At 36.3% G+C, this 14,054-nt stretch overlaps 2 protein-coding genes and 1 pseudogene across 3 annotated transcripts; 2 read left to right on the top strand and 1 right to left on the bottom strand.

The window, feature by feature from the left end:
* The first annotated feature begins 5 nt into the window (after positions 1–5).
* Positions 6–1,652, top strand: LOC111808045. Of its 2 annotated transcripts, none has more exons than XM_023693822.1 (2): positions 6–108; positions 598–1,652. In XM_023693822.1, the coding sequence occupies exon 2, from the start codon at positions 605–607 to the stop codon at positions 1,403–1,405; it is 801 nt and encodes a 266-aa protein (XP_023549590.1). In that variant the 5' UTR covers positions 6–108; positions 598–604; the 3' UTR covers positions 1,406–1,652. The 2 variants fall into 2 exon arrangements, with proteins under 2 accessions (XP_023549590.1, XP_023549589.1); XM_023693821.1 differs by having other exon boundaries at positions 12–108; positions 586–1,652.
* A 796-nt stretch (positions 1,653–2,448) lies between these two features.
* Positions 2,449–4,188, bottom strand: LOC111809374 (annotated as a pseudogene).
* A 1,971-nt stretch (positions 4,189–6,159) lies between these two features.
* On the top strand, positions 6,160–13,426 carry LOC111809403 (choline/ethanolaminephosphotransferase 1-like). The gene is made up of 20 exons (XM_023695854.1): positions 6,160–6,420; positions 7,366–7,558; positions 7,770–7,779; positions 7,874–7,924; positions 8,305–8,382; positions 8,528–8,603; positions 8,722–8,744; positions 8,828–8,928; positions 9,285–9,379; positions 9,499–9,567; positions 10,269–10,338; positions 10,554–10,617; positions 10,701–10,741; positions 10,828–10,912; positions 11,215–11,277; positions 11,935–11,993; positions 12,081–12,133; positions 12,328–12,400; positions 12,609–12,653; positions 13,113–13,426. The coding sequence occupies exons 2-19, from the start codon at positions 7,422–7,424 to the stop codon at positions 12,628–12,630; spliced, it is 1,170 nt and encodes a 389-aa protein (XP_023551622.1). The 5' UTR covers positions 6,160–6,420; positions 7,366–7,421; the 3' UTR covers positions 12,631–12,653; positions 13,113–13,426.
* Positions 13,427–14,054: the final 628 nt, after the last annotated feature.

Consider the following 14,054-nt stretch of genomic DNA (forward strand, 5'->3'; position numbering starts at 1 on the left):
TAGCCATCGCTTTTTCTTTACTTCCGCAAAAAGAAACCTAAAGAGCTTGAAAGCACCGGGAGTTTCCAGTTGCAGAACCGATTTTCTCCGTCGACGGCCTCTCTTCCGGTTGGTACCTCTGTCTTCTTCTCCTCCTCCGCATCCTCCCCCTCTCTGTATCCTGTAGGTCAATTTAGATCTTTAATTTTCGATTCGCATTTCGTTAATCTGTGTGAGTAACCAACTGTTGTAGCGAAAAACATATGTGATGTTATGTTAGACTCATATTCAGTTCTGGAAATTTGCAATTGAGTTCAAATTTTTGTAAATTTTAAGTGGAACAACCTGGTTCTGAATCTGGATTCGCCTTACTTTTCGTGTTCGGGAGCTTCATTTTGTAGTACGAGGGTTCTCCAGTTTAAGCTTTGAAATCTGTTTATCTGTAAGATTTATTGTGTTGAGAATTTTTGTTTAGTTGCTTGTTATTTTCCGTTGAAAGACAATGGGTTTTTGTCATTGTGTTGAATGAATCTGATAGGAGTTCAAGAATGTTATCTTTGTTGGAGATGCGATGCCTGCAATGGATTATTCACTTTTATGGCATAGTTTTTTTTGCAGGAACAAAATGGAAGACGTCCTAACGGAGATTCCCCCTCCTTCAAGGTTTTTTCAAGATGATCTTAATAGTTTCGCTCTTCCATCACCTCCTCTTCCATCCCCATTTCTTTTGTTATCGAACTCTAAGGCTAATGAACCTCTCCGCCCCTCTCTACTTGTCATTGCCATTTCTTCCCCTTCTCTGCATCTTTTCCGTCATTTATCTGCTAAAACCCTTATTGGAAGTCTCATCCTACCTGAAATTCCCTTCTCTGGAAACCATATTCAGCCCTCGGTTGATGACAAATCTTGCAACATTTACTCAATTGATCAAGATAATGAACTAATTATCCTCGTCTCCGTTCAGTTTTCTGTTCCTGCAGAGAGATCTAACCTTGTTGCAAAGCTACTACTTGATAACAAAATTATTCCTGAGAGGGTTTTGATCTTGGATAGTCTTCAGAGCCAAAATTTTCGGGGCAAGCTTTCACCTGATGAAACTTTTGCTTTCAAGCTGGAGACTTCTTCTGAAAGAAAGAGTCGAGATGAGGGTGATAGCGGTTCCCTAATGTTAAAAGGCCTGGATTACTATCCATCAGGAAGTGTTGTAGATGGCTTGGCTGCTGCTTTGCTTGGACGTTGTCAGATGAAGAATATCAAGGGAGCCCTCTGTGTTTCATGGCCAGAATATGGAAGTGAGGTGATATCTCTGCTCAAATCTTTACTTCACCAAAATGTGCTATTGCAACCTACATTAGAATTTTGTACTGAAAGTAACAATGGGGATGAGTACCTGAACCGAATTAAGGACCTAGATTTATACACCTGAAAGAGTTGGGTTGTCAGGTTAGTAATATACATTTCCTTGTATGGTGCACACTGTTTCTTCTTTCCTTTTCACTGTGCTCCAGAAAATGTTGAAATAGATGGTAACCCACGAGGTCATTAGTTGAGGGGAATGGAATTTTCAACCATTGCTTCTTAAAATCCATTTTCTAAGGCTATGGAAGGTGTTTTTGTAATTCTGTGTTAGCTAGTACCAATGATACATTCAGCTCGTTATCATGCTTGAGATTATAGTTATTCTATTAATACTAAAAGCTCTCTGTTTGTTATTTTAAACTAATGGCTCAAACCTGGTATGACTTCATCCTTCAGTTCTGTGTGCCACTCTCTATAGAGAGAGAGGATTTTGACATGGACTGGTTCTTCAAGGACCTTCAAGGACCCTGTCCTAGCGCTTTTTGAGCGACCCTTTCTTTTAGTTGGGCCTCTACAATTGCCCTATTGCGGGCTGGATCTCTTTCCCCGTACACATCCAATCGGGTTTGGGAGCCTCCTCAATTAACGGGAACTTCTACTTCTTCATGTGGAGGCAGATTGAGATCCATGTCCCACCAAGGGACTCAAGATTTAAAGAATGAAAGTCTTGTTGAAAAGCAAAATGGTTGTCTGCTTAAATGTTTATGGACTTCTCGTGGAGGCGAGTAGATGTTGCTAAGAATTTGAGAATTTATGCAAGGAGTAGACAGGGCATCCAACATCAACTCGCGCCACAACAAAACCACTCACCTCCTAAAATTTGTCAAAGTCAGCCTTAGCCGTGGAATCCAAACTTTGGTATAAATTTCTATCCTCATACCAAGCTATGGTAGTTGTGGGACTATCGAGAAAGTACATAAACTTTGAGGGAATGGATTAGAACATGTGATTGCTACCTATAAAGGATATAAAAATTCTTCGAGTGTAATGTGCCCAACAATTTCCATGCAATATCAAACATTATCATCAGACATCTTATACTCAGACATTTTAAACAAAACATGTAATCAAACGACCCTTTATAGGTCTTCTTTCTAGGAAAAACGACACCAGAAAACACTTATGAACTATAGACCCCATTTTACCAGTTGGGTTTTGTTACAAACCAAATTCACAATCTTCTTGGAAGAACTTTATACAAACGTTGATACAATTCCTTTTCTTTTCAGTATTAGTAGTACTCAATGTTCTATCCATTGATGATTAAACCAATATATGGCTTAACAGCAGAGCCAATCCACAGCCTCCCTCTACTTTCTTCAACCTCACTCACCGACTCTAGTGCTTTCCCATCTCCCCCATCAAGCATCCCTTTTACTGCCCCCCTCTCGTCCAACTTCACCGCCACGGGATCGCCCCGAATCCACGGGATCTTCACCTCGCCATGCTGCAATGTCACTCCCCGACTAAGCCCTGTCCATGTCTGAGTTTCGAGCTTCCCTCTTGCAGTGTTCATAGCGATCCAAAAGTCACCGTTGTCAGTCCTCTTTATGTTGTCTGGGAACCGTTCAAGTTCCGCGAATATCTCCACGGTGTGAGTTTTGGGACCCTTTTGTTAAGAACATAGTTCATTTAACTTTGAACTAAGTTTCAATGTTACAATGAGAGCTACTTTTTATCATATTCATACCTGTAACCAGAACTTTAAGATTCGAAGAGTACCGGTTTCAGCCATTAGAAGGAAGGAAGAATTGGTGCTCAAAGCGACGCCATTTGGGAAAGCAAGGCCGTTGAGCAATACGGTGACATTTTTGGTGCGTAGATCGTACTTCAATAGCCTCCCGGTCTTGTCTCCTTTCATTATCGATGACATCCAAACCCTTTCTCCAAAAAATAATAATATTTATTATCATTTAAAAAAATTTAAATAAATAAAGTCTCATAATTTATGATTCACAATTATTTTATATTATGGTCTCCATTGAACATTATATTTTATTTTATTCAATTTATAAGAAGAAAAAAAAAACAAAAAATATAGGGAAAAAGACGAGGAGAAATTACCTTCTTTGGAACAAGGTGCTGCTATCCGTGAAATAAACGGCGCCGTTTTGAGAGTCGATATCGAGAGCATTAGTGAAGCGGAGTGGGACGCCGTGGGCAGAAGAGGCGAGCTGACGAGCCAAGCCGCCGTGGGGTCCGACAGCCAAAAGGCCATAATAGGCATCCGCTATGTAAAGCTCACAGCTTGAGCTTGAGCTAGCTTAAGGAATGGTCGAATTTTAGCCCTAATGGCCTTCCACACGCCGGCTCCGTTTCCGGCTCCCCATTGCATTCTTTTCCCTCCCTGAAATTCCTCCACGTGGTTCGTTTTTTTTTTTTAAATAAAAAATAAAAATAAAAATAAAATATTGGGTACCTGTTGGGTGAGGTAACAGCAAAGAGAGTCCAGCCCAAAGCAGGACCTTTCCACTTCAGGATTCTGCCGTCGGACACGCCGGCGTACGGCCCTTCTCCACGGCAGTCGAAGGCGATGCTTTCTGGCCCGAAAACCCCACCGGGAAGGTGAAGCTCCTCTGCTTCCATGCTAGCTTCCAACAATGGAGCCCAACACACCACCACCACCACCGCCGCCGCCGCCGCCCACAAAGCCACCAACAATGGACTACAACAAACCGTCACCGTACTTGTCATGGTAATATTTCACATTCATGCATAAGATCCCATAACTGAATTTTTATGTATAGTTAATTTAGCCAATTTAGCCCTAGGATCGTCCATTAATTGAGCCATTTACTTCATGGAAAACCCTAATAAATTCAAAAGGAACCAAAGTCTCGATAATCGCTGAGAGACAAAGAGATCAATTGCTCTGTACTATGAGGAAATTGTAGATAGGTGATTTAAGGACCTATTTCACATTTTTGTTCTCCACGTACAAATTATGTCTCCCCTTAATCGAGGCTCGACTCCTTTATTCAACATACGGTGGGACTTTCACCCAATACCTCCCCTCGAACAAATTATATCTCCCCTTAATCAAGGCTCGACTCATTTTTTTTCCTTTTTTGGAGTCTTTTTTACTATGCCTTTGAGACTCACAATACTTTATTTAACATTCGAGGATTTGTCAATCTATTGGCTCTAATACCATCCACAATGGTATGATATTATCCACCTTGAGCATAAACTCTGATGGTGTTGCTTTAAGCTTCCCCAAAAGCTACATTATAAACTCATGATCATTCTCTAAATTAGCCCATAAGAAACTTTCATCGAGCAACGTCATCAGCATTCATCAAATGATTCTTTTTCAATAAATTCAATCTTAATAATATGGTTAAGAGTCCCAACTGCCAACCTTCCAACTTCTTAGCTCGATTGTGACAAGATTTCGACATTTTTGTTAATATCGACTGAGTCATTATCATTCTACACTTTAAGATATTTATTGCGTAATTATTTTCGCTAATTAAAAATTCCTCTATAGGTAAAAATTGATTTTGATTTTCTAATTTATTCCATTTTAAATTCAATTTTATGTCAATTATTTCTTTAATCAGAGTTTTATTATATAGTGCATGTTATAATTTATATATTAATTAATGAAGAATTGTTGTTGCAGTATTAAAATATATTTATAACTCTCCATTCTCTATTAAAAAATAAAATATTTTTAAACTTGAGAAAAAATTCAAAAATAATTTTAAATTAAAAATACTAATGGTTTTTTTTTTTTAAATAAAAAATAAAAACCTTTAATATTTTATTTTATAATTTATAAAAACGTTAAAAAATCGTAACAAAATCGTTAGTAACATATTTAAAAAATATCCATAAACTTTCAAAGATAACATTATTACCCTTAAACGGTAGAAAATAAAAAGTTTTTACTATTAATACCACTAAAATTGAAAAGAGACAACCATCTATGATGTATATTTAGATGATTTTTCGTTCATATATTGACGAAAATAATTAATTTTTTTATTTATTTATAAAAGTTAAATGATGTTAATATTACTTTTAAAAGTTGATGAGCATGTTTTAAATAAAATACTAACGGTAAAAATATTTTTAATTTCTTTTAATTGAAAATATTAATAAAACTTTTTAAAGTTCAAAGTATTATTGAAAATTTTAAAATATATATGATGCGCGCAAAAACGTATTAAGTGCAATTGTATGGACATAAGTTTTAAATATAATATTATAGGTATTCTTAGCTTGCTTGAGTATCATAAATATTAATGTTCGGTTTTATTTAGAGGTAGATAAGAAATATTTAAGTTAGGCTATTTAATAGCATTTCGGAACATTATAACGTTCATCGGGGCATACTCATGTCAACAGAAGCTTATTGTGGTATTATAATGCTTATTGGGATATATCGTCCTCAGTACCGTGCTAATCAAGAACTCTTGAGTCTCACTAATGCTTTATGAAGACATTTCGAGCGGTAAGATGCAGTTGGCCTTTGTTACTCACTTAAACATACTTATCGAGAAACTAACCCATGAGTCAACTTTATAATCATGACATCTCGTACATCCATCCATCCAAGTGCTATTGAAGTATGAACCCTCTCGTGTTTATGATTACTGTGTTGGAGCCTAACCCATATATCAACGTCTAACTCAAAGAATGAGGCGCAAGGTGCAATATCGTCATGCTTGTGCCACCTAACACTTATTCAGAAACTCATTCCCAAAAAAAGACGTCGAGTACACTCATCTTGCACTGTTCGCCCACACCATTAAGATTTTTGTTATTTATAGAAGGATATTGTGAAATATGGGTGTGTTTTTTGAGAATTATGGGTTGAATAAACACAAAGGCATCAGCTTTTGTTGATGGAAGACGATTGGACAAAGATTCCATTTGGCGTAAAGCAATTGGATAATAAATGCAAAAGGGAAGGGAAAGTTGTGAGAGAAAATCAAAAGAATCAATTCCCTTTTCTACGAGAAAGCGGGAGATTAAAGATTTTTTTTTGTTTTAATTTTTATTTCTTGTTTCTCACAGGGCGCCTCCATTTCCTGATCTCTCGTCCTGCCCATTTCCTCTGCGACTAGAAATCAGGTAATGTTATTCTCCCTCATTTTAGTTACCTTTGTGTGTGTGTGTGTGTGTGTGGCCACCGATTTGGTTTCTTAAACGTGATTTTGTTGAACTGTGTTCTTTTCATTATCCCCTCGAGATTCAAGTTACGCGAAATGGATTCATTTTTCATTTGGATCTATGCTTTCAGTGGGAGTTTGCCTTGTACACATTGTTATGAATCAGATCATCCGTTTTTGACGAGTTATTGCTCTAACTAAAGCATTAACGAGCTATTTGCCTATGAATCTTAAATGGGTTATTGCTTTTAGGCTGTTTAGGGTATTGGAATTACCGGAATACATCTATGCTTTCAGTGGGAGTAGCCTTGTAAGCATTGTTATGAATCGGCTCATCCGTTTTCGACGAGTGATTGCTCTAGCTAAAGCATTAACGAACTATTTGCTTCTAAATCTTAAATGGGTCATTGCCTTAAGGTTGTTTAGGGTATTGGAATTACCGGATTACATCTACGCTTTCAGTGGGAGTTACCCTTGTAAACATTGTTATGAATCGGCTCATCCGTTTTTGATAAGTGATTGCTCTAACTAAAGCATTGACGAACTATTTGCTTCTGAATCTTAAATGTGTTATTTTCTTAAGGATGTTTAGGGTATTGGAATTACCGGATTACATCTATGCTTTCAGTTGGAGTTAGCCTTGTAAACATTGTTATGAATCGGCTCATCCGTTTTTGATAAGTGATTGCTCTAACTAAAACATTAACGAGCTATTTGCTTATGAATCTTAAATGGGTTATTGCTTTTAGGCTGTTTAGGGTATTGGAATTACCGGAATACATGTATTTTATATGTTCAAATACCTATTTCAATGGATGCATCGTTTTTCCTAGATTGGATACCGCATTCTGTACTGCGGGAGCTTGTTTTGGTTGGGTTGAGTTACCATTTCTTTCCCATATAGCAGATTTTCCGGCGAGTTGATTGGTTTCTGCTACAAAATTTTGATCGTATTTTGAGGAAATGAGGTATATTGGTGCACATGGTGTTGCAACATTGCACAGATATAAGTACAGTGGTGTTGATCACTCTTACGTTGCCAAATATGTACTGCAACCCTTTTGGAGTCGCTTCGTCAATTTCTTTCCACTATGGATGCCGTAAGTAAAGCTTTGTTGCTTCTATCAGTAGGGATTTCTGCAAATTCAGTAAAAGATTTGCGTTTAAAAATGTCAATAGCTTCTAGTGCAACTGTTCAATCCTGATACGCATATTTTCTTTCTTGTAAGCTTTCTTTCTGACGAGGTACTGACATATCATTTTTTTTTTCTCTGTTCTTACTTCACGTCGGTTCCTGGATGATTTCGTCAGTCCGAACATGGTAACTAATGTTTGACTTTGAGTGCTATTACTGTATCTTTGCTGTGACTTCTGAGATAATATGTTCTTTCCTTTGTGGCATGGTCTCGTGGCAGATAACACTTGTGGGATTTATGTTTTTGATCACATCAGCAGTTCTTGGTTATGTGAGTAACATACAATATTCATTTTTACTGCTCTTCATTATGTTTTTCTTAAAATGGCGTCATTTCTGTATTATGATCATCCTAATCTTGTAATTCTTGGTCGTAACTTTTTGTGATAAATGTTCTAAGACTTCGTTTTATTAGTTTTTGTGCTTTTATGTTCATTCACTTACCCTTTTGTTATTTTCTACTTCCATTACTTTGGCATAGCATATCTAAAATTGATGCAAAACATGGGCAAAGATCACACGAGAATGATATATTTATTGCTATATTAGCACATCATGGCTAGTTATTCATGATTTTTTATATATTTATTGTTGGTTTATTGATCCCTTGGGCTTTCTCATATTTATATTCTAATTGTATTTTCATGTCAGATATATTCTCCTCATTTGGATTCAGCTCCCCCAAGGTGGGTTCATTTTGCGCATGGATTGCTTTTATTTCTTTATCAGGTATGCTCTAATATTCTATATGGAGTTTTGTTGTTCTGTTGGATGGCATGTCCTTTGTTGAAAGCTGAGCAACTCCCATAGATTTCGTGGACAATATTACAGTGTTGCTAATAGCCTTATAAATCTTTAATCCCTGTTTTACAAGACTTTTGATGCTGTTGATGGGAAGCAAGCACGGAGGACAAATTCCTCAAGTCCACTGGGAGAACTTTTTGACCACGGTAATATTTCTATTTTATTTTTTATTCCTCCTTGTTCATGTCTCTCCAGCTTTTTAATGGCTCACCGAAGTTCAATGTTTAAGAAAATGTTGTTTTTGTGCTTCTTTCTCTCTTCCAGGATGCGATGCACTTGCGTGCGCGGTATGTATCTTAACACATGGTTGCTGTATTTTTCTGGCCTTCCCGCATTTATATATTTTTTTGTTTCTTGGTGGTGATACCAGTTTGAAACCTTAGCATTTGGGAGCACCGCCATGTGCGGAAGATCTTCATTCTGGTTCTGGGTACTTTCAGCTGTTCCCTTTTATGGTGCAACATGGGAACAGTAAGTTTTCTGTACCAGCTCATTATTTTGATATGATACAAGTTATTATGAGTTATGACAATGTCTCGTCTCTCATGATTTTAGTTCTTTTAGGCATCTATCGTATTAGCCATGTTGTACCGGTTATTTAAACAATCCCTTTAATAAAAGTTCCTGTTTTCAATCTTCTGACAATTTGGAAGGAGAAGAACCTTAGAATTTTTAGGAAAATTGAATACAGAGAACAACACTTGGCTTCTTGGTGATGTTTACACCGCAAAGAATTCTTTTGTAATCATAGTCTCCATTACAAATTGGAAAGCTTTTCTGTGATGGTTGTGTTGGCACCTAACTTCCATTTTCATCTTTGAGTACAGCTTCTTCACCAATACTCTAGTTCTTCCTGTTGTAAATGGACCTACTGAGGGTCTCATGCTGATTTATTTATGCCATTTTTTCACAACCTTTGTGGGTATGTTCCTTCTCACTGCCTGTTTTACAATTTCAGTTTACGATTTTCTACCTTGAATATGCAATTCTCTTCCAGCGTGATAGAAAAGTTCGTCAAGTCCTGAATATATCTTCTACCAGGTGCTGGGTGGTGGGCTCAACAGTTTGGGAAGTCCATACCAATTTTTAGTTGGGTTCCCTTTTTCCATGGTAAGACTTAAAATCTACTGTACCTATGAAATTTTGTTTATACAAACCTTCAGCACTTAACTACGAATATCCATCTCTCTCCCTCCCTCTCTCTCTGTACCTATCTATGGCCAGTTTTTATAGTGAATTGTGGTTAAGCTTTGTACTTTAATGTTATTACGGCGGTAATGTTACACCATCTATTGTTAATTCATATTCTAGGAGGACAGGTTGGGAATTGCACCCTAGTTTTCTTGTTAGCACCCTAGTTTTCTTGTTAATCTACCCTTATTTTGGGTTTCCATGTAATTCTACTGTTTAAGTAAGTTGGTGTGTTCTTTTGGGGAGTTAAGTTCTTTTCTTGTGAAGGCTTTTGTCTCAGGAAGGAGAGTACAGCCCTCTCAAAAGGCTGAGTGTTATTGTAATTGCCCTTTGGGATTGTTCTTTTATGAAGTCATATGCTGATTGTAAGGAGGATTCATTACAGGGTGACAAAGCATATGTTATATTTTGCACCCTTTAATGACATATTTAATCTATGTTTTAACCTGTCCCGTGTTGGTAAAATTCTCTTTTTCTTCTTATGTCATGTCAGATATATAGACTTCTACTTATACACCTTTGGACCTCTTTGCTTAATCACAAATACTCGTTCACTTGACATTTCACTTTAGCAGTTACTCTTCTTATGCTTGATCATTTTCTAAAAATTTTATGCTCAGATATCCCTACATTCAAGGCTGCACTGATTTTGTTGGCTGCTTTCGGTGTCATTCCTACAGTAGCATTCAAGTATGTGTTTCCTGTCTTCTAACTTCATAGTGACATCCAAATGCATGTGATATTTGCCTTTTTCAAAGTCGTGCAATACCAAGATTTTTCTTCATGGGATGAAATGATAAATTTACTGAATTCTGTCCATTCATGTTTCGTTCGTGTTTCGACTTTGAGGATTGTTAACTGGAATATCTGCTCAAACCCCCATATCATCTTATGCTTCTGTGCAGTGTGTACAATGTTTACAAGGTTGTTCAGGCAAGAAAAGGAAACATGCTATTAGCATTAGCGATGGTAACAATCACATTGTCAATGAACTTTGGTTTATCTACGTTATGCTGTAATAATAAATAGATTTTTTTTCATTGTTCGTACAGCTTTACCCATTTGTAGTACTTGTCGGAGGAGTCTTAATATGGTAAGTCTTAACTGTATTTTCCTTTCCCTCACCTAATACATTTGTAGTTATCATATGCCTTTACACCATTTATGTCGCTCATTTAGGGATTACTTGTCACCTTCTGACATTATTGGAAGCTATCCGCATCTGGTTATAACTGGAACTGGACTTGCTTTTGGATTCTTAGTGGTAAGACATAGGTTCTTCCTCTCTCTCTCTCTCTCTCACACACACCGTCCATCTCCCTATTTTTAGAAGCTGGCATGGATTTGGTGGACTGAGTTTGTTTTTTCAGTGTTATTGGCATAAAATGGAGTTTTTGATGAAGTACTATGTTACCTTTTTCTTGCTGTTTTGATGGGTTATTCACGGTTACAACTATATGGAATGTTGAATCATTGTATGGCATTGATGACATACATTAGTTGAAGTTGGACGCTTGAATACAATGAACTCGAGCATTTCTAAAATGGAAGCATTCTGTTTTGCAGGGTAGAATGATTCTAGCTCACCTTTGTGATGAACCCAAGGGCTTGAAAACTGGAATGTGCATGGTATGTTGCTTTAATGAACCAAAATACCATGAAGAAGCATGATTATGACATTATATCCCTGCGTAGCCCTTATGCTGTATTGTAACTTTATCTATAGTTTAGAAATGAAATGATCTATACTCAAACCCCAACCCTTAATCGAAATACTTGAACCTTAATTCTTTAATTTGATTCTTTTACTTAATGATGTTTTGTCATACAAAATAAAATGAACAAAAAGTTGCCTGTTCGGTCTTTAAATAGTATAGTTCATTGTTGAAGTATTAGGTCACTGGTTCAGGAAGTCTCGAGATGGATACGAACGAGCGACTCAATCTAGTTTTAGATGATACACACATTGAACATACAAATGAAGCCATAACAATACCCACTGTTTAAAAAGCTTCAAATGTGTACACTTAAGTGTGCTTCATATTTATAGCTAGGCGAGGTGCCCACCCATGTTGAATGTTCACTTCTTGCTTGAATGCAACAACTTTCTTTAATGAACTAAGATTACGGTAAGGAAAGCAAGTATGTTTAAGGATATTTAGAATAAACTAAGCTTAAATTAAACTAGTTCCGCCTTGTTGGTAAAGTGTTTTGGATAATTTTCATAATACATTTAGAACAAAACTGGCATAGGTTGATCTTTTTGTTTGTTTAATATTCATGCAGTCACTATTATTTCTTCCTCTTGCCATCGCAAACGTTCTCACAGCAAGGCTTAACGACGGGTATGTGGTTATGAATTGAACAGTTTGCAGAGATTGAAAGCGTTATCATTTTTACTGACAATAAAGATCTGTAAATTCATGTGGCAGGGTACCTTTAGTTGATGAAAGTCTGGTTGTTCTTGGTTATTGTCTTTTTACTGGTATGATTACCCCTCTCTTTTACATTCATAGATCAGTTAATGAGCTCTGATATCATCTCATCTGATAGGTCTGTTAGACAGACCAAGCTTCTACTGTCTAGTAAAGTTTACAAATATTATTCTACGACAAGTATACGTACGTGCTGGTTATCTACACCGTAGTTGAATTATGTTGTTTTTCATGGTTTCTTCAGCTGCTCTGTATTTGCATTTTGCAACTTCAGTCATTCATGAGATCACCACTGCCTTGGGAATCTATTGCTTCAGGTGAGGAGACTTATGGCCACTGTTCATTAGGCTCAAATTTGGATATTTCACACTTCTTTAGCCATCTACTTCTATATGAGTTTGACAATCCAAAACTGTGAAATACAAACCGAAACCGATTTTAAAACGAATTTGAGCGTAGTCAGAGACGAAGATTATCATTATTTTCACATCACTCTACTGGTAATTAAACGCTTCTGTTCTACAGGATAACCAGGAAAGAGGCTTAAAGTTGGCTGCAGTTTTGTTTAGGGTAAGTCCTCTTCCTTACAACTGAGTTCTGAAACATAACAGATGATGATATTCAGAACTTCATAATTATTGTAACTTTTTTTTTGCATTTGGTTGTGAATTGATCAAAATTGTTGTAGTGGGTTTGTGATGTCCCACGTTGGTTGGGGAAGAGAACAAAACACCCTCTATAAGGGTGTGGAAACCTTCCCCTAGCAGACGCGTTTTAAAGCCTTGAGGGGAAGCTTGAAAGGAAAAGCCCAAAGAGGACAATATCTGCTAGCGGTGGATCTAAACCGTTACAGGGTTATTTCTGCTGTCGTGTTCTTAAACATTCTTATGATCATCAAACCCACATTACAGATGATGCTATTCAAAACTTCATAATTATTGTAGCTTTTTTGCGTTTGGTTGTGAATTGATTGAACTCGTTGTAGTGGGTTAAGTCTGCTGCTGCTAAACTAAATGTTATGTGTCTCAGCCAACTGGAAGGAAGTTGAATGATGCAGCTGCAAATGTTCATCATTATCAAAACAACAACAATTCTGCATCATTGAGATTTTGATTGATATCATTTTTTGGATGAATTTGAGGATAGTTTTGAATCCAGTAGTGAGTGAGTGAGTGATTGTTATTCAGTTCATCCCATACTCTGACTGATGATCTTAGGCAATCTGACATTCTGAATATTCTCTCTAGAAAACCATGTTGTAGTTGATTCTTTCTTATTGTAGCCTTGGATTGATGAATTGTTGATGTTATATCATGAATAATTTAATCTTCATTGCTAATGTCTATCTATTTGCGTGTTCGCTCGATCAAAAGCTCTTCTCGTCGTAACGGGGTCACTCACTTCGTCGTGTTGATGGTCATCAATTCGCATCACTTAGTGCTGGGAATGTGAAAAAGTTTCGAAATAGTATGGTGGTGATTAATTGAAAAAAAAAAAAAATTATATCTTGGCATACTTTGACAATGAGGTGCTGTTAAATCATATTTAGGTCTCGATTATATGAGAAAATAAATCTATAAGGTAAATTTTTGGTTGAAATGACGGAAGATGTGACATATTGTGAGAAACTTCTTAGACGCTAGTAAAAATATTAATAACCTCATTTATTATGAAAATCGAAAAAGTCGATGAGAAAAACTTAGAAAAAGATGAACCGATGAAGAAACACGATAGTTATGTCATTAAGTTTTAAAATCTTTCATTTTTATTCCTAATTTTTTAAATTATTTTAAAAAATTATATTTATGTTAAAAAAATATTATGAAAATCAGCGTAGTCTTAATCGACTATATTATTTACAATTATGTAATAATCGTTATTATGTAATAGATTAAAATGGGTTTTACCATTTATTTCATCTATAATTTACCTATAATTATATATATCATATTAATTATCATGTCAATTTAC

This window comes from Cucurbita pepo, chromosome LG13, assembly GCF_002806865.2.
Source record: "Cucurbita pepo subsp. pepo cultivar mu-cu-16 chromosome LG13, ASM280686v2, whole genome shotgun sequence".
NCBI lineage: Eukaryota > Viridiplantae > Streptophyta > Magnoliopsida > Cucurbitales > Cucurbitaceae > Cucurbita > Cucurbita pepo.

Excerpts from the sequence above, each read along its gene's own strand:
- LOC111808045 (XM_023693822.1), top strand. The coding sequence starts at position 605 with ATGGAAGACGTCCTAACGGAGATTCCCCCTCCTTCAAGGTTTTTTCAA.
- LOC111809403 (XM_023695854.1), top strand. The coding sequence starts at position 7,422 with ATGAGGTATATTGGTGCACATGGTGTTGCAACATTGCACAGATATAAG. Across the intron at positions 8,383-8,527 it reads TGCTTTTATTTCTTTATCAG|ACTTTTGATGCTGTTGATGG; the intron begins GTATGCTCTAAT and ends CTGTTTTACAAG. Across the intron at positions 10,742-10,827 it reads GTCGGAGGAGTCTTAATATG|GGATTACTTGTCACCTTCTG; the intron begins GTAAGTCTTAAC and ends TCGCTCATTTAG.